We start from the raw sequence: 18055 nt of genomic DNA, 5'->3' as shown, positions 1-18055 counted from the left end.
AGTTTCAATTTTCTTTCCTTTTGGCTTTGGTTAAATAATTGGTGACTCTAGAGTTATCAAACTCATTGTTAATTGGAAATTGGAATTCATCCACTTAACTTACCTTCATTGTTAGAGGTTAACAAAGTGGGAGAAAAATCCAATTCTCATTACAATTGATAAGGATAACCAGGATAGGACCTCCAGTTCCCATATCTTGCCAAGAGTTTATTTTACAGTTATTATTATTTTATTTTACTTGTCATATAACATATTCCCACCTTTACTTCCAAAACCCCAATTTTACCTTTTTCATAGCCAATAATAAGAACATACCTCCCTGCAATTCCTTGAGAAGACGACCCGAGGTTTAAATACTCGGTTAACAATTTTTAAAGGGGTTTGTTACTTGTGACAACCAAAACGTTTGTACGAAGAGATTTCTGTCGGTTTAGAGACTATATCTACAACGCGACTGTTTTTATGAAATTCTTTATTGGCAAAAATCCTAACGTCAGACGCATTGAAAGATACTTGATTTTTTGAATCCCATTTTCCTTTTATATTCTACTAAGTTTTATCGCCGATATTACCGGTTACCTCAATGTGTGTCACCCTCTTCGTAAACCCCCCGCTCACTCCATCACTCATACCTAAACCCTAGCAGAAAGTTTTACTAATATTCTTTAAAGATTAGTTATTTATAAATATTATTAAATTTGTTTATTTTCTCAATCCTATTTAATTAAAAACAAATTTAAAAATTTATATCCAAAATATTCTTTATCTCCATCCATAATTTTAATAGATAAAAAATATATTTCTTCAATCTTATCTTCAACCTTTTTAATTATCTTTAATTTTATAATTTTTTAAAATTATTAATTTTTATTTTGATTATATTATCTCATCATATTATACACTATTCTTTCTCTTATCATTATTATTATGTTGCCTTGTTTTATTCTTTTTTTTTTCTTGTTCTATTCATCCCAATCACAATTAATTATCACCGTACTATTATCCCAACTCTCATTTTTGTTTATCACTTTGATCCATAACTACCATTGTATTAATTTTTCAGATCTTTGTTAAGTCATATTTTATTGCTTTCCGACAAAATTTAAGATATTAAGTATTCATATTTTTTGTTAATCAAATTATAAAACTTGTCAACAATTATAAAAAAAATATCAAATATATTATATCTTCTTAGAAGAGTAATATTATATGGACACTACTATTTTAGCTACTATTAACATATACAATTGAATATAAAAACATTACATTGTTAAATATCTCTCCTACTCTTAACACTTATTTATAATAATTCTTAATCTTTCTCTAGATCTAATATGTCAACAACTTCTATGTCTCTAACTAATAAAATTTTTAAGATTTTAGTTTCATTTAATTTAAAAAAAATTGTAATTTTTATATTGTTATTTTTTTCTAATATTTTTAGGAAATTAATTTTTATGTTTTTTAAATTATAAATTTGAGATAAAAAATAAAAGTTTTAATAAATAATAAATTATTAATAAATAAAAATAAAATTTTTATAAGTTATTTAATTGTTTAATGTTTAGAATAAAAAAATTTAAATTAATTTAAGTATAATACTAAAATCATTACATTGTTATTATATGTAACAATCAAGATAAAAACTTATAAATATTTGTAAATTTATTTATTTTTGAATCTTATTTAATTTAAAGCAGATATAAAAATTAAAATTTAAAGTACTCTTTTTCAAACATAATTTTAATTGCTAAAATTTTTTTCTTTTAGTTTTATATTCAATATCTTAAATCATTTTTAGTTTCATTATTCTTTCAAAATTTTTAATTTTTATTTTCATTATTTATTTACCATTTTTTATACACATATTAATAATTATATTTTTTATTAAGTAGAATAAAAAGAGAGAGAGTACTATATGTACTTCGTAGAACAAGAAAAAATAATGACAATATAAGTAGAAGTTATGTGTAAAATAAAAAAGTAACATTACGAAAAAAAGAAAAATTAACCGATCTTTACATTTTTTATCAAATTTTAAGATGTATAATACTATATTTTGTTACAACCGAACATAATTTAATATTGCTTCTATTATTGATTACAACCGATTTTGTTAACCGTTTTTTTGGTTTGACAAACCGGTTTGAATTTTCAGAATCATAGTTTAGATAAATGGAGAACCGAAAAAATTGAATTTTGATTCAGATGCATGGAAAGATACTTGTTTTTTTGAATCCCATTTTCCCTTTATATTCTACACTGAAATTAACTTCAAATGCCAAAACCCTAATTCACCAAGGGCCCGAAATTCACCATAATTTGCACGAATTCTCCGCCGATGAAGAATGCGGTACGGATGCCCAATCCCAACGATATTGGTTCACCGAACCGCCATGAAGCAGGGGAAAAAGAAGGTTTCAGTGGCATCAAACGGAGAAAGTGTAACAAAACAGTCACTGCCTGCAGGAGAGTTTCCAAGGTATCGGTTATTATTACTTTTTATATTTGTTACCGCATTCAGTTCTAGACTTGAGAATTTTAAAATATGGAGTTCCAGTTTTCCTAATGTATGCTAATTACTTAAGCAGAGTAGCACGACAAAGAAAAATGTATTGGTTAATCGAATTAAGGAGACAGCTTCATCAGACTCAGTTCAGAAGATTGATTTGCGGTTGGAGGCGAAATTGTCAGCGGAGGTTAGTGTCTCGTTGGCAGCTTGCCCTATATTTTTTTTTTTGTACGTATATCTTTTTTCAATGCGTGTGGATTAACAATGTGGTCTATATGAGTGTTTTAAGAGTTAAGACATTGAACATAAAACTTCTGTGCTGACATGATTCAGCTACTTTTGTTCCTTTGCAACCCATTTGTGATCAACATATATCTCTTTGATTCAGGAGTATTCGAGGATGTTTGCCGGGCAGCAAATACACCCATTTTTTTCTTTATGGAAATTAGGGAAGAAATCTCAGGAGCTGGATAAGAGAAAACATTGTTTATGCACAGACAGGAGAGAGGATGGAAGAATTTCGGGTCCTGTTCATATTTTTGAAAATTGTCAGGTAGTGGTATTTGTGTTGGTAATTTGATACTCCTTATTTATGATCATTGGTAGCTTAATACTTACTTTGTTAGCTTTAATTTCTGCAACTTCTTCTAATTTGAGTTAGACATAAATTTTACCAATGCAGGATGGTACCTCATCCCTTGACTGGAATAACTGGACATTTTTGGGGAAGACTACCATTGCAAAATACAGTTCAGAAGCTCCGAATTTGCCTGTTTTGATGAGTTCTGTTGAACCCTTAAATTTTGATAACCTTCATCGTGCTGTGGACCAATTCCATGCTTTAATTTCTCAGAATGCTATGCCTTGCTCAGATGGTCAGCTTTCTCTTCTGCCAGACATTCTGCAAGAAATATCGCTAGCAAACTCTGCTGTGCCTGATGATCAACCAATATGCCCTTCAAAGTCAGATGATGCCAAGATGGTATATAATTTGTTCTAGAGTCTAACTAATGTGTCCTTTCCCTGGTAACCTGGTCCCTTTGTGCATTGTAGAAGCTTGTTTAGAAGGGGGATTTCATTCACTTATAACTATGGCTGAAAATTATTGTCAGGATTTGGAGCTTGATGGAGTCAGTACTTTTTCAGGGCAAGCAGGTTGTTTTAGATCATCAGACACTCAGCCCCCGAATAGATTTCTCCAAGAAAGGTTGACATGCGCATGGCGCACACCCCTAATTGTGTAAACTTGTTTTATTATTATTTTTCTTTTCCCTTTGCATTCTAGACTCTGCTCATAAGTCATGACCTTGTGCCAAATTTTTTGTTATTATAACTGATTGGTTTGTGTGCCTGTGTATTGTTTCTGGGTGAAAGTAATGAGAACATTTGATTAACATCTTGATTGACATGGTTTAGTAGTCTAAGCAAAATTTAATTGTTACTGTCTATGTTCCACTTTCTCTATCTATCTGTTTTAGCATGGTTTGGTGTACCAGGTTTCTGTTAGTAGTTCAGCGAATAATTTTTTATTCAGTTGTAAGAAAATGGCTTGGTTAATCCATGTGATCGACCTTACCCAGTGGGATAAGAATTGGTGGTTGTTGTAGGAAAATGGCAGTTTTTAAGTTGGATTTATTTTGCTTCTTAGACTAACGAGATTCATAGCAACTTGGAAATTATGAGTTTTGATTTTTGCTTTTGCCTCATATTCTTTTGCCTCGGCTAGAACATTTGTTTGCTAAAACCCTTTTATCCTACATTGTAGTATGAAGTCTTACTACCATAAATGTCAAGGTAAGTCCGGAAGCTTATGGATTCACAAGTACAAGCCAACAAAGGCCTTTGAGGTCAGAGATTTTTGGTACTTGCCCTTTTTTCCCTCTCCTAAAAGAATTTAATTGGACTTTCACGTTATAACTCTTATTGTTCTTCGTGCTTTTCTTGTGCAATCTCTTGTCTAGGTGTGCGGTAATTATGAATCTGTAAATTTCTTGCATGAGTGGTTAAAACTTTGGAAGGAAAGACGAAAGCAAAGCAGAATGCATTCCGCTAATGGGGATCAAAGTGACTTGCAAGACTATGATTATAATGGTTCTGATTGTGACTCTGATTTGGAAAATGTACACCAGGACAAATTCTTGCGGAATCTTCTTCTAATTACAGGACCTGTTGGGGTGCGTGAAAATACATTTGGATGCTAGATATCCAGAGCTATGTTTTCTCTTCTACTATTCTCTCACTATAAATGTGCAGGTTACGAATTTCCAGGTTTTCCTCTGCAAGGATCATTTGATTGTTGTGCTTTTCTCTATTTTCTGTTATTGCAGAGCGGCAAGTCTGCTGCTGTCTATGCTTGTGCCCAAGAGCAAGGATTTGACGTTTTAGAGGTATCACTCTTCAATACAAGTATATTTGGCCTTTATGTTTTTCAACAGATGAACTTTTATATTGATGATATTTGTTGATCAGATGCTTCCTGTGAACATCCACCTTGATTTTTGAAAGGCATCACAAAATCAAGTATTAGCAACTAGTTAGCTAGATAATAACTAGATTGTGATTTGTTAGGATTGAAACATGTGACTCAATATTCAGTCACGTGATTAGTATTGAATAGAAGGAGATGTAGGTCAAGGCATTGATTTCATTGATCACAGGAAATAGTTTAAGTCATTATATTGTTGGTTTTCGAAAATGAAAATATATTTATATATTTCTATACTGCTGAATGGTCTCTATCCTAATGCAAATATTCAAGTCTAGAACCCATGTTTTCTGCCACATGTTTTTTTTTCTCTCTCTCTCTCTCTCTCTCTCTCTCCTGTTTTTCCATAAATTCAACATGTTATCAAAGCAACACCATCCTACATGATCTATCTGTAATTTTTCAGCTATTAGAGTTTTCTACTTGATGTGTAATTTTTCTGCTCATTTGTAATTGCTGAATTTTGTGGGGTAGAATAAGAAAGGAGGAGAAAGAGTGAAGGAGAGAAACTCTGATGATACATTAGGTATAGAGATTGAAATCAGAGGAAATGTTCTGGAGCTTTTGCAAGGAAAGGGCTTGGAAGGTGAGGTGCAAGCTGATGACAAACTCATTGGCATGTTCAGGAGCTTTTGTAAGGGAAGGACTTTTGTCCGGGGTTTAAAATTAAAAGTGGAAAGCTGTATTACAAAGGAAGATTGGTGATTGCAAGAAACTCCAAAAGGATTCCCCAAATTTTGAAAGAATTTTATCATACAAAAGTGGGGGGACATTCTAGATACTTTTGGACCTACAAGAAAATTTCCAGGGTGCTGTATTGGGAAGGAATGAAAAAATAAATACATCAAAGAATGCTAGGTTTGCCAAAGAAATATGCGCTAGACTTTTTGCCCGCTGGCCTTTTGCAACCACTACCTATCCCGACAAATGTATGGTCTGATGTGTCTATGGACTTCATATGGGGATTGCCTAAAGCTTTGAGAATGGACACTATCTTGGTGGTTGCAGATACGATGACTAATTACCCCCATTTGTTTGCTCTAGCACACCCTTACACCGCCAAAGACGTAGCTCCTGTGTTTGTCAAAGAAGTGGTGCGACTCCATGGCTTTCCGAGCTCAATTATTTCAGATCGGGATAAATTATTCATGAACAACTTTTGGGTTAAGCTGTTCAATGAATCTGGATTCTGGAACCATCCTCAAGATGTGTTCTGCTTATCATCCGCAAACGGATGGGCAAAGGGAGGCTGTAAATAAATGCTTGGAAACTTACTTGAGGTGTCTTATAGGTTCCAAACAAAAACAGCGGTCTAAATGCCAGCTTGTGCAAAATTTTGGTTTCACATCAATTATCATGGCTGGAATTGAATGTCCTCTTTTAAATCGCTTTCTGGTAGAGAAACCCCAGTGCTCTTGAGAGGTGGAGGAGAAACTATAGTAGTAGAAGTTGTGATCCTCTTAGATGAGAGGAACCAGATGATTGACGAGCTAAAATTTCCCCAAATAAAAATGAAGACATGTGCAGATTAGAAAGGAGACTGTGACCTATGAGAAAGGGGAGATGGCTTATCTTAAGTTGCAGCCTTATAAGATGCAGGCACTGGCCAAAAGGGTCAGTCAAAAGCTTAATCCAAGGTTTTATGGACCATTTGGGACACTAGAAAGGGTGGGGTACGTTTTATATCAGTTGAACCTACCCAAAACAACTAGAATTCCTCCAGTTCTTTTAATATCAAAAAGCTGTGTTAGCTTGAATTTGCATCCGCAACCACTTCCAGCAGCTGTTTCAGAAGGATGGGAGCTTCAGGCTCAACTAGAAGAAGTCCTCAAGGTTAACCAATACAGCAGGACACCTTGGAGAGTTGATCAATTAGCAAGATTTAGTAGATTTTGAAAATTCGTAGGAGCTGGGGCACTGAAATTCAGATGGTTTTCCCGTCTTTCCACCTTGAGATCATGTTGGCTCTTCAAGGGGCTGGTATTGTAGAAGACCCTGTTAAAAGTAATGCTGAAAAAGAAATGGAAGATAAAAAAGGAGACAAGCAAATGTAATAGGTCAATCATTAGGGATAGAAAGATTTCTCCTTTACCTTTTAATTTTTCTAGGAAAAAGATGAGACGTGTTGTGGTTAGGGAATGAGTAGGCTGTCATTACAGGCATGCTTGTTGATAAGAATGATTAGAGCATGGGAGTATATTTTTTTTAATTGAAAGGAAGCAGTGAAATAAGAAGAGGTAGACAAGAATTTCCTAAGAACAGAAATAGTGGCCAAAGGGTTCCTTATGCCCATAACCTAGGAGAGATGATAGGACTCTACAATTTCCTTTCTTGTATTTTGATAGAAACAGGTTTGGCTTAATTTACAAGAGGAGAGGTAAGTAGTTTAGTTGCTGTTTTTAACTGTTTAGTCCCCAATTGCTGCTAGTTGGCTATCTGTTTGTTCCGTTGGAGCTGAATTAGCAGGCATAAGAGTAGTTTAATTCTGCTCAGCTAGGAGTAAGACTACTGCTCTTATGCCTGCTAAACAGTTAGAATCAGCAACTAAACTACTTACCTCTCCTCTTGTAAACTAAGCCAACCTGTTTCTATCATATTCTCAATTCTATTTTCATATTGTATTTTCAATCCTGTTGTTTTAATTAAATAAGAAAAACCAGTAAAGAGTATGAAATCCCACTGATTTCACCTCGGAATTCTACTTAATTATCATTATTATATACTTCAACAAGTATTTCCAGTTTAGGTTTTTACAGATGTATTCTTTTCTTTTTCTTTGGAAATATTGGGGTCTGTAATTTTGGTTTGGATTTGGCCATAAATATTTGAAATTAATGATTATTATGATCTAATTGCCTCTCAACAGCTTAATACATCAGACTGGCGAAATGGGACTGCTGTCAAGCAGTATTTTGGAGATGCTCTTGGATCACACGGCTTCAAAAGGTTTCTTTACTTTTCCTTATACATGCTTTCACCTTCCTCCAATATTTTGTTGGTTTATTTTAGTGTTTTTGTCTAAAGTTGTATTTTGTCGTTCGCTGAAAATAAATATTTCATTGTCTTCCATTTCGTAAGTTTTCTTCATTCCCTAATCAACAGAGACACTAGAATCATACAACCCTGATTCAGCTCCTCTGTTTCTACGTTCATTCTCTCTTCAATTCTCTGCTACAATCTACTATCTTATACACTATACTATCTCTATTTCTGCTATGCTTGTCTATTCTATTTCATTCTTACAGTTACATCGTCTGCCTTGATTTAATTTTAGATAAAGACTTATTGTAGTAAGTCATTCTGTCAAGCCATTTCTGCGATGGATGTTTTATTTATATGATGTATTTTCAGGTTATTGGATCACACTCTGTGTTCACGGGAGAAAAAAACTGTGAAATTGCCGTCAGCTCCAGCATTTCCTAATGATAAAGCAGCAGAGGATATTGATAAGGATGTCATTGAACTGATAACCATATCTGATGATGGATCCCAGAGTCCTGATGGGACATCTTGGAGCTTACATCGCAAAAGTAGTGAATTTACATGTTATAATGTACAAACATTAATTCTAGTTGAGGATGTGGATGTGCTTTTTCCTGAAGATCGTGGATGCATTTCTGCCATACAACACATTGCTAAGACAGCAAAAGGGCCTATAATATTGACCAGCAATAGTGGGATTGCTTTTTAATTTTTATAGTCATAATTTTTAAATCACCATATAGATTTTATCAATGAGTGTGTTTTTAACAACACTTTAGTTGTATATTTTAGGTAATAAGGTTGGCCTTCCAGGTAATTTTGAGGGACTAAATATTTCATTCTCGTTGCCATTAGCAGATGAGTTGCTTTGCCATTTGTACATGGTATGTGCTTTCAGATATCCAAAGCCCAAATGAACAAAAATTGAAAAGAAAAAATGTTTGGAAACAAAATGTAATAATTTATACATTGTTCTGTGAATGATCTCCAGGTTTGTGTCACAGAAGATATCAACAGCAGCCCTCTTTTACTGGAGAGATTTATACAGTCTTGCAACGGAGATATTCGCAAAATCATCATGCAACTTCAGTTTTGGTTCCAGAGTAAAAACTATGCAAAAGGTGTATTACACGTGAATTAAACTTCGCTTCTTCTTCTCGTACAATTATATAATCAAGAAGTGTTTTTATTAGTTATCTCAGCAATAGCCTGTATCATTGTTCACATCAAAGAAAACATTTACAATGTTAGAGAAGTTAAAAGCTCCCTCCCTCCCCCCAAAACACTCACACACAAAACGAAAGAGGAAAAGTAGAAATTGAAAATCAAGAGAGAGAGAGGGGCAAACGGAATACAAATACTGGAACTGCTACTATTTATATATTCGTTCCATGAAATTCCTTCTGTGTCTATATACCATACCATTTATTTCCCCGTAGTTTTATCTGTTTTAAGTAGGAAAGGCATTGTTTCTTCCACGTATATTTGATGATAATAGGATGTAAGTTTTAATTAATCAAGGTAATTGTTTCCTTTTTCTGCATCATATAATATTATTAATTGTTGAATTTTGTACGCCGCTAATAAGTGCTTCAATGAACATATTTGTTTTCTCATTTATCTTCTGTCTTTCTTTTTCACCAGCTTTGTTCGTCATAACAGTTTGTTATGACTCCATTACATATATATATATATATATATATATACACACACACAAAATTCCCATATCTTATTGTTATTGCAATGACTTGCCAAAACTTAATCTCTTTTTATTCTTTGTCCAGATCAGAAAGTGCAGACATTTTATAGCTCAATTCCATTTGATCTCGAGGCTACTCATCAGATACTGCCAAAGATAATACCATGGAGTTTTCCTTCAGAGTTTTCCAAACTAATTGAGACGGAAGTTGCCAGGCTAATAACCATAGTGGAAGAAGACTCATGCATGCAGGGTTTACGTATGAAAGGGTTTCATGCAGTTGAAAGGAAATTTGATTCAGATGTGCAATCTATGGACACTAATTATGTAGATACCGCTAAGAGGAATAGATCTATTTCAAAGTGCAGCCAGTCTGACAGTCAATATAGTAGTACTATGTCTGAGCTTTCTAGTTGTTCTGGACTCCTAGGAATTTCATCTTGGCAAAATTGCCAAAAGAAGCCGGTCATTTCCTCTGGTTCTGTAAATAAGGATCCAAATGATAATGGACAGTCTACATATTTTCAACCTTATAATGGACAAACTTTTGAAGTCAACAATGAATCTCCCTGCAAGTTTCAATCTGAAACATACACCAGCAAGTCATTTCACAAGCTAGCTTGTTCTGGTTTGGATGATTGTAAATGTTCAGGAACGGCTGAAGTTGCATGCTTAACTGAAAATAGAATAGGGACCACATTTAGTGCAGTGACTTCTGACCTTCTTTCTGGCCCAACTAACTCTTTTCCAAATAATAACATTACTCCTTTCACTCTAAGTGATTATCAGGGCAGATCCAAATTCCTGCAGAAATTTGAACCACTTGATGCTAGAATTCAAGAATCTTATTCTACGGCGGCTGTACAAGATTTTCGAGATGAGAACAATGAAGCTACAAGTCTATATGACACGACTCGTGATGAATTCAAACCAAAATCAGAATTAGACTCCAATTTGATTATGGAAACAGATGTGGTTCAAAATATGTGGAGGAAACTTCGTGATCACCGAATGGATTTAGGACAGCATGGCACTGCAGAACAGCTAGGTGCTATTCAAGTTGTTAAACTTGCAAGTGGGTTGAGTAACCTACTCTCAGAAGATGACCTGTTATTTCGTAATCATCAAGAAAAAGAATGTGTAAGTGTCAAATTTTCCAATCTCTCTCAGTTGATATTTATCACCTCTCTTATACCTTATTGAATATGCAGGGTATCATGGAACATCCCAAGTTTCTTTCTGATGAAGCCACATTTAATTGGTATAATGAGCAAGCGATGATGTCCACGATTGCTGTACACGGGTTTTGTTTTTATGCTAAATGTATTTCAGATGTAGGATCTATGTTTGGTTTTGAGCCTGAAAACAATACAGATATAACTTCGGAAATGTTGGCTTCCACTACTAATGTTATGACACTGGGGAAGTTATCTAGACAGGATCACAAAAAAATCACAACTTTATATACTAATAAACAATTAGAGCTGAAGAAAACAATGAACGATACTAAGAGGTATTTACTCGACTTTCATGCTAATGCCTATCACAGTTCTGTACCTGTCTCGATTCTTTTTCTATTTATTTATTTATGTAAACAAAAAGCTATCTCTTGGTGTCAACCTCACTTTGTAACCTCTACCATACAGTGAAAGCAAAACATCTCTGATGAAGGTGATCCAGTCCATTGTTCCTACAAGATTATCACTGGCGCTGAAAGGCACTGCATTCAATGAGTATCTATCTACGGTTCGCCAAATTTCGATTTCAGAAGGTTTACGCATTTTGCAAGGTGTTGAGAAGAAGAGAGGAAAAAGGTATACTTGAACGGCTTTTTAGTGCATTCAGTTTATTATGAAAGTCTTTAGTTACTCAATCTTAGTGTTTGAATGCAGGGCCCGGAGTGCTCAACATTACTTGAGCAGATGCACAATGATGTCTCCGGAAGATATATCATTGGTATGTCAGGGTGATTTGTACAGTAAGATGTCTTCACAATTCGCAGCTGAGGTGAAAAGCAACTGTACATGAATTAATTTATGGGGCAGATTAGGAAATATTAATCTCATTCATTTTGTGATATACCGTAGCCATAGGTTAGGTACTGGTATGTTATATAGATCGGCTTAGGGTACATTTTCTTTATATATTTTTTATTGTATAAAGAATAAATGTTTTATCTTGTTAATTCTTATCAATTATTTTTACAGATTTGCTATATATCAAAGCAATATTGTCATTTAAGTCCAACTAAGTAGACTTAACACCAACAAAAACTATTCTCGTTAAAAAGAACGTGATTACACGCGCACACCATTTACGTTATCGTCGTCGTTGTCTTCTTCTTCGCGTTTCTCCTCCCCCTTCGCCTTCTTCTCCTGCCCTTCTTCCTTTTTCTTCTCCTCCTTTTTCTTCTTTGCGTTTTTTTATTCATCGTCATTCTTTTGTTGTTGCTGTTATTGTAGTAGAAAGTGAAGGAGAAAGAGTTTTGAATTGTGTAGGAGAACGAGTCCAAATGTATCTTAATTCAATCAGAAATGAACCGAAATTACATAATGGATTGTGATACAATTAACTCAGAAATGAATTGAAATTTACCATAATGATTGCGACACATAAACTTAGTTCGAAAACAAGTGCACAAACAATATTGAATCATGAACAAAAACGCATCCAAAATAAATTTTAAATCAGACGTCATTAATATGTTTCTTCTTTTTTGTTTGATATTTTCTTGTCTTCCTTTTGGTTTTATTCCTCTTAAGATAGTGAAACAAGAAGAACTATAAGAAAATGAAAAAAAGAAGATAAAGAAGAAAAAGATAAAGAAGAAGATGAATAGGAAGAGGAGAAGGAATTTTGAATTGTGCAGGACGAGTCCAAATGCACCTTAATTCACTAAAAAATAAACTGAAATTGTATAATGATTGCAACAATTAATTCAGAAATTAAGCGAAATTACATAATGGACTGCGACACAATTAACTCAGAAAATGAACCGAAATTACATAACAATTGCGATGCAATTAACTGAGAAATAAACCGAAATTTACCATAATAATTGCGACACATAAACTCAGTTAAAAAATAAGGACACAAACAAGACTGAATAATGAACAAAAACAGATCCGGACAATGTAATTAATATATTTTTTTTCTTCTTTTTTGTTTGATATTTTCTTCTTTTTCTTGGTTTTATTCCTCTCAAGAAAGTAAATAAAAAGAATTTTGAAAAAATAAAATAAGAAGGTGAAGATGAAGAAGAAAAAGTAGTAAAAGATGAGGAAAAAGAATAGAAAGGATTTTGAATTGTGGTGGACAACGAGTCCAAATGTACCTTAATTCACTCAGAAATGAACCAAAATTACATAATGGTCTGCAATATAATTAACTCAGAAATGAACTGAAATTACATAACAATTACGACACAATTAACTCAAATATAAACTGAAATTACATAATGATTGCGACACATAAAATCAGTTCGAAAATAAAGTCACAAACAAGACTGAATCTTGAATAGAAACACATCTAAAATTAATTTTGGATCAAACAACATCAACAGGGCAAAAATTCAACAATAACAATAACAGTAACGACGATATGTATAACGAAGAAGAAGAATCTGTATACGTAAATTTGAAAGAAGAAGAAAAAGAAGCTCAACAGGAGAAAAAAACGGAAAAAAAAAAACGCGTGATCTAAAATTATTTGGATAAACTTAAATGTTAAAATTGCTTGTATGTAAAGAATAATTCTTATTTTTAATACTAAAGATGCACAAAAGATGTATATACAAAGGTGTTATAATTACTCTTTATTTACTTGTCTTTTTAGTTTCTGCAGGTAAAAATTACATGTATGGGTAAGAATTCAATCTTGAACTAACAATGAAGATCTAGAAAAATGGTAAAATTAAGAGTTGTAAAGATGAGTGATGAGTCATTGTATTCGTGATATTATTGCTAAATAATAATCTATTATTTGTAGTTTTGTACTCACAAATGTTAAGAAGCTGATAAATCAGTTCACGGAAAAATAAAATTTGTGATATACCATAAAAGATGAATTTTTGTTGAGAAAATTACTTGAACCCTAAAAACTTTTTTAAATTATTCCTCTTAATCTAAACTCAATATATTTTTGGATGCGGTATGGGCTGAACAGGCTCGACCCACGCTAAAGAGACACACCACATAACCCGAACGGGTCAGCAAAAGATCCGATCCATCCTCATTAAATTCAAATCACTCTCCCTACCGACTTCTAAGCTAAGTGCCTAACTAATCCCTCAAAATTTTAAAAAGTGTTAAGGGCAAATAATTTTTGTTTTTTGTATTTATCAATTAGTTATTAATAATATTTTTAATGTATAAAATTACATCCAATAACAAGAGATCATTCATTTTTTTTATAATTAAATACTGGTCCTAGACTTTACTCAAAACTTATTCTTTAAACTAGTAGTTGCAGTCTCTCCAAAGCTTAGTTCTACAAGTGGGCGGCGAAGAACTGTGAGAATGATTCAACCACTTCTGATCTGGAGCTTGTTGGCAGAGCGATTTGCGACAGTCAAAGATGTTCTTCTGAAGGATTTCTGTTTGATTCTCGTGTTTCTGATTGAATGATTTCTGCCTCCAATAAGTGTGGTGGAAGATTAGGCTGTCAAACCTCTTTCCTACCTTTTGGCCCTTCCGTTTGATGTATAACAGCCCTAGTCTTCCACTCCGCTGCTACTGCTCGCTACAAATTGATCAATTGGTATGATTGGCTACCAATCCCAGGATTCTGACCTCTTCGTGGATTCAGTTTCACCTTTGTTGCTTGCTCCCTCAGATCTTCCGGAAGAGAAGTGTTCCAATTATGGTTGATGTTGTCTTAACTTCTTGCTTCTGCGATTAGGTGCACCATTCTTTTTCCCTCCCTTGGAATCCAAGTGAACCCACAGTTTGCTAATTCTGATTTTATTTTCCCAATGTCTTCCAGGGCTGGGTCAATTTCCCAAATGATGCCTCCTGATTTCAAAGATTCAACTATTGATATGCAATCCGATTCGATTATGGATTTGTCTAAGTTCCTTGTTAATATCATTGCTTCTCTAATAGCATAAGCCTTTGCAACCAGACTCGATCTAACTTTGATTTTTTTGGCATTACCTCTTCTTATGTGTCCCTAGCTTCTCTTATGATCGTAGTTGAAGCTCCTGTATTTGTATTTGTTGAGAATGCTGCATCTACATTTATCTTTATCCAGTTGTTAGGTGGGGCGGGGGGCTTTCCAAACCATATGTATTTTCCCTTGCCTTCTTCGTTGTGGACATTATGCTGCTAGTTCTATTTGTGTTTTTGATGAACTCTGTTTCTTGGAACCTTGCCGTGTTGATTTCTTTCATGCAAACAACTTCCTATGAGATGATTATGTCATGAAGTATTAGGTAGTGTTTGGTGGAGACACAGAGACAGAAAGACTGAGACCGAGAGACAGAGATTAAGAGACAGAGATTAAAATAAATTTCAGTCTTCTGTTTGGTGTAAAATGGAAGATAGGAATTGAAACAAAAATGGAACTCTAATTTAATTTGTACAAAGGGTAAAATTATAATTAATTAATTGAAATGAAAGTATTTTAGGTATAAAATATTATTAAAGTTTCAATCTCCATCTCTAAAAATTTTAATCCCCTGTGTCCCTATCTTTTGAAGATACTGAAATAAATTTTGGAGACAGAAACAGAAATTTTAGTACCAGTCTCCAAATCTCAGTCTCTGTCTCAATACCTCAAAACAAACGCTACCTTAGTATATCTTAGTTATTGCAAACATAATCAAAGTCCTATATTGCTGTTCATGCTATCACACATATACAATATATATGTTTGAGAAATAATGAAATTCTTAAAGATCTATTTATTTTGTCATCATAATAAAGAAGAAGATTGTTAGCTCCAAGATATCTCAGATTGAGTTTTCATGATTAACAAAACTAAATATAATTTAATAATTTCAATTATGCGATGTCTAACATTTGTTCAACTGTGTCAATGTACTAAGAAAATCTTGTAGAGCAATATAAGCAAACTACGTATTTTCTAAACTTGAGAAAGTTAAAACGTCTGAAAATTCAAAAGCTGAACTGAATAACATGACCACCTCGAAAGTTGTTCAGCTAGTTCAGAAACGGTTTGCACATCTCATAAGCACGTTGTCTTTATTTAAGCACAAAACTGATAAAGGCGTAAATGAAATAGTTCATTTTTGCTTCAACTTTTGAAAATGAGCGTGCTTATTAAGTCAAACAATTTCAAAGAAATTTTCTATCACATCTATTACAAGGTACACTGCAAAGCTTCAAAAAATAGCAAAGTGTTCACCCAACTTGTAAAGGAATCTCCTCAAGATCATAAAAACAAAATAGAAAAACTAAGAAAGGATTTCTAAAATAAACATTGGCTTTTCTTTAAGTCTAACTCTCTCTGCCTTTTTTCACTTTTCACTCAATGACTTCTTTTTTTTACATTCCTCACTATAATGACTTTTACTATTGAAACAAAGAAAGATTAAACTGAAAAAATAAAACATTCAATAAGAACCATGAAGGAGAAGAAGCTAATTAACACTGTAAGTTATGGGAACCAAACATTGTGCTCTAACTTCTTCAATCAATCTTTTGCCGTTCACCCCTTTAATATAGGAGTGAAGCTTCCAATGCTTGAACCTTGGCTTGCACATGTTTGATTTCTTCTTCCCCAAAATCAGTAGCAGTGGCGATGTCACAGATGAGAGATAAAGTAGTAGCAGTGACTGAATCATACATGCATCCATACCTTCTATCTTCTCTTTCATCCTTTTTCAAATTGCTTCTTGAATCTGAGCCGTGCATTTAAACTTTGGCTCCAAGTAACTTTCTAGTCCGTTGATTCTTTACAAATCTCCATGGCCTTCAATTTCTTGAGCTTTTCGATTCGGTGTATACAGAGAGAATGTTTTCATCCACAAACTTCAATGTTGCACAAAAATGGAAAGACTTTTCTGATGAGGCTTTGGATATGAAGTTTGCCTTTAGTCCTAACTTCTTTGACTTCCTCTTCTTCCTTAGATTTGGTAATTCACTTTTTGTTCTTTGATTTTGTCCTAACTTAGAGTTTCCCATTTTTCTTGCTTTGCTTTAGAGTTTCACGTGGATAAATGAAAAAGAGAGGAGAGAGAAGAGACAATTTGGTTCGGTTGTGTGTTTTAGTTCAAATGAAACTGGAGATCCTTTCTTTAGTTAGCTACCAACTAGAGGGAGTAAGTGATTGGACTTGGATCACTTATTTGGGCCGTATGCTTGTGTTTGGTTCAATTTTTTTTGCTTCACATCAGCCTTTCAGATTTCTTTGGGATTTAATAATTGTTGGGCTTATTTTCTTGCTTCTTGGGCCTGTTTGCTTTGATTTAATTTCTTGCACACTTAAGCAAACTAATTACACACATAATTGGCTTTTAAACCAATAATAATATTTAGTCATTCGTGCGGATTTTTAGAATATCCACAACTAAACCGGAAAGTGCACCGGATCGTCCAAGTAATACCTCAGGTAAGTGAGGGTCGATCCCATGAGGATTGATGGATTGAACAACAATGGTCGAATGAATGGCTTAGTCAGGCAAACAGAAAAGAGTGTTTGTTGGGATAATTTGCATGAAACAGTAAACAAGAGAATAAAGAAAGCAATTAAAAGCTTTGGTGTAAAAACAGTGAGAGAACACAGTTGAGGTTTCGAAGATGTTTATTTTTCCAGATTAAAAGTTCTTACCAACTATTTTAATCATGAATGATTCATTCCATGGTAAACTGTAAATGATTAAACCATAATCTCTTAGTGATTCAGCCTCCTATAACCTTCCTTAACTGCCACCGTTGAGGTCACTTAATTCCGATTAGAGGTTAAGTGCAAAACTAGTTTATAGCTACAAAAACCCTAATTACCCAAAACCAATAGGATTATATGTCACATATCCCAATTAGTTCATGTAATTAGCAATTTAGGAGGAATTTATTTTCAAGCTGTTGTTCAAGCAAGATAACTCTCTCGAGAATCAAAAGAACTCATGTAGAATAAGGGTCATACTCTCGTTCCACCCAGATTCATAAGATTAAGAACGAAAATAATCCTTGAAACTGAATCAATACATTAATTAAAATAGAAAAGCAATAGTCTTAATCCATAAAAATAAAAAGAGCTCCTAACCATAACCAAGAAGGTTTAGTGGCTCATGACTTATAGAGAAAAACTAGGATTCTGAAAAGCGCCGAGAGAAAAGATCCCCCTCCGAGAGGCATGTCCCCCTGGGGAAGAAGGAAGTCCCCTATTTATAGTAGAAACTCTAAGAATAAACTTA

At 33.7% G+C, this 18055-nt stretch overlaps 1 protein-coding gene and 1 long non-coding RNA gene across 5 annotated transcripts; both read left to right on the top strand.

Annotated features, from left to right (window-relative positions):
• The first annotated feature begins 2123 nt into the window (after window positions 1-2123).
• On the top strand, window positions 2124-11884 carry LOC107469773 (uncharacterized). Of its 4 annotated transcripts, XM_052255299.1 has the most exons (17): window positions 2124-2482; window positions 2589-2699; window positions 2901-3068; window positions 3195-3294; window positions 3385-3494; window positions 3625-3719; window positions 4278-4359; window positions 4474-4686; window positions 4840-4899; window positions 7864-7943; window positions 8349-8671; window positions 8772-8863; window positions 8971-9100; window positions 9764-10818; window positions 10890-11191; window positions 11325-11492; window positions 11571-11884. In XM_052255299.1, the coding sequence occupies exons 1-17, from the start codon at window positions 2342-2344 to the stop codon at window positions 11704-11706; spliced, it is 3366 nt and encodes a 1121-aa protein (XP_052111259.1). In that variant the 5' UTR covers window positions 2124-2341; the 3' UTR covers window positions 11707-11884. The 4 variants fall into 4 exon arrangements, with proteins under 4 accessions (XP_052111259.1, XP_052111258.1, XP_052111257.1 ...); XM_052255298.1 differs by having other exon boundaries at window positions 2125-2482; window positions 2592-2699; window positions 3195-3494; XM_052255297.1 differs by having other exon boundaries at window positions 2125-2482; window positions 2901-3065; window positions 3195-3494.
• A 2239-nt stretch (window positions 11885-14123) lies between these two features.
• LOC107469770 (uncharacterized) lies at window positions 14124-15043 on the top strand. The gene is made up of 2 exons (XR_001588240.3): window positions 14124-14577; window positions 14662-15043. It is a non-coding gene; the product is annotated as an uncharacterized LOC107469770 (long non-coding RNA).
• The last annotated feature ends 3012 nt before the right edge of the window (window positions 15044-18055 follow it).

The sequence above is a fragment of the Arachis duranensis genome, chromosome 10 (genome assembly GCF_000817695.3).
Source record: "Arachis duranensis cultivar V14167 chromosome 10, aradu.V14167.gnm2.J7QH, whole genome shotgun sequence".
Taxonomy (NCBI): domain Eukaryota; kingdom Viridiplantae; phylum Streptophyta; class Magnoliopsida; order Fabales; family Fabaceae; genus Arachis; species Arachis duranensis.
This window is presented reverse-complemented; position numbering and strand designations above follow the sequence as displayed.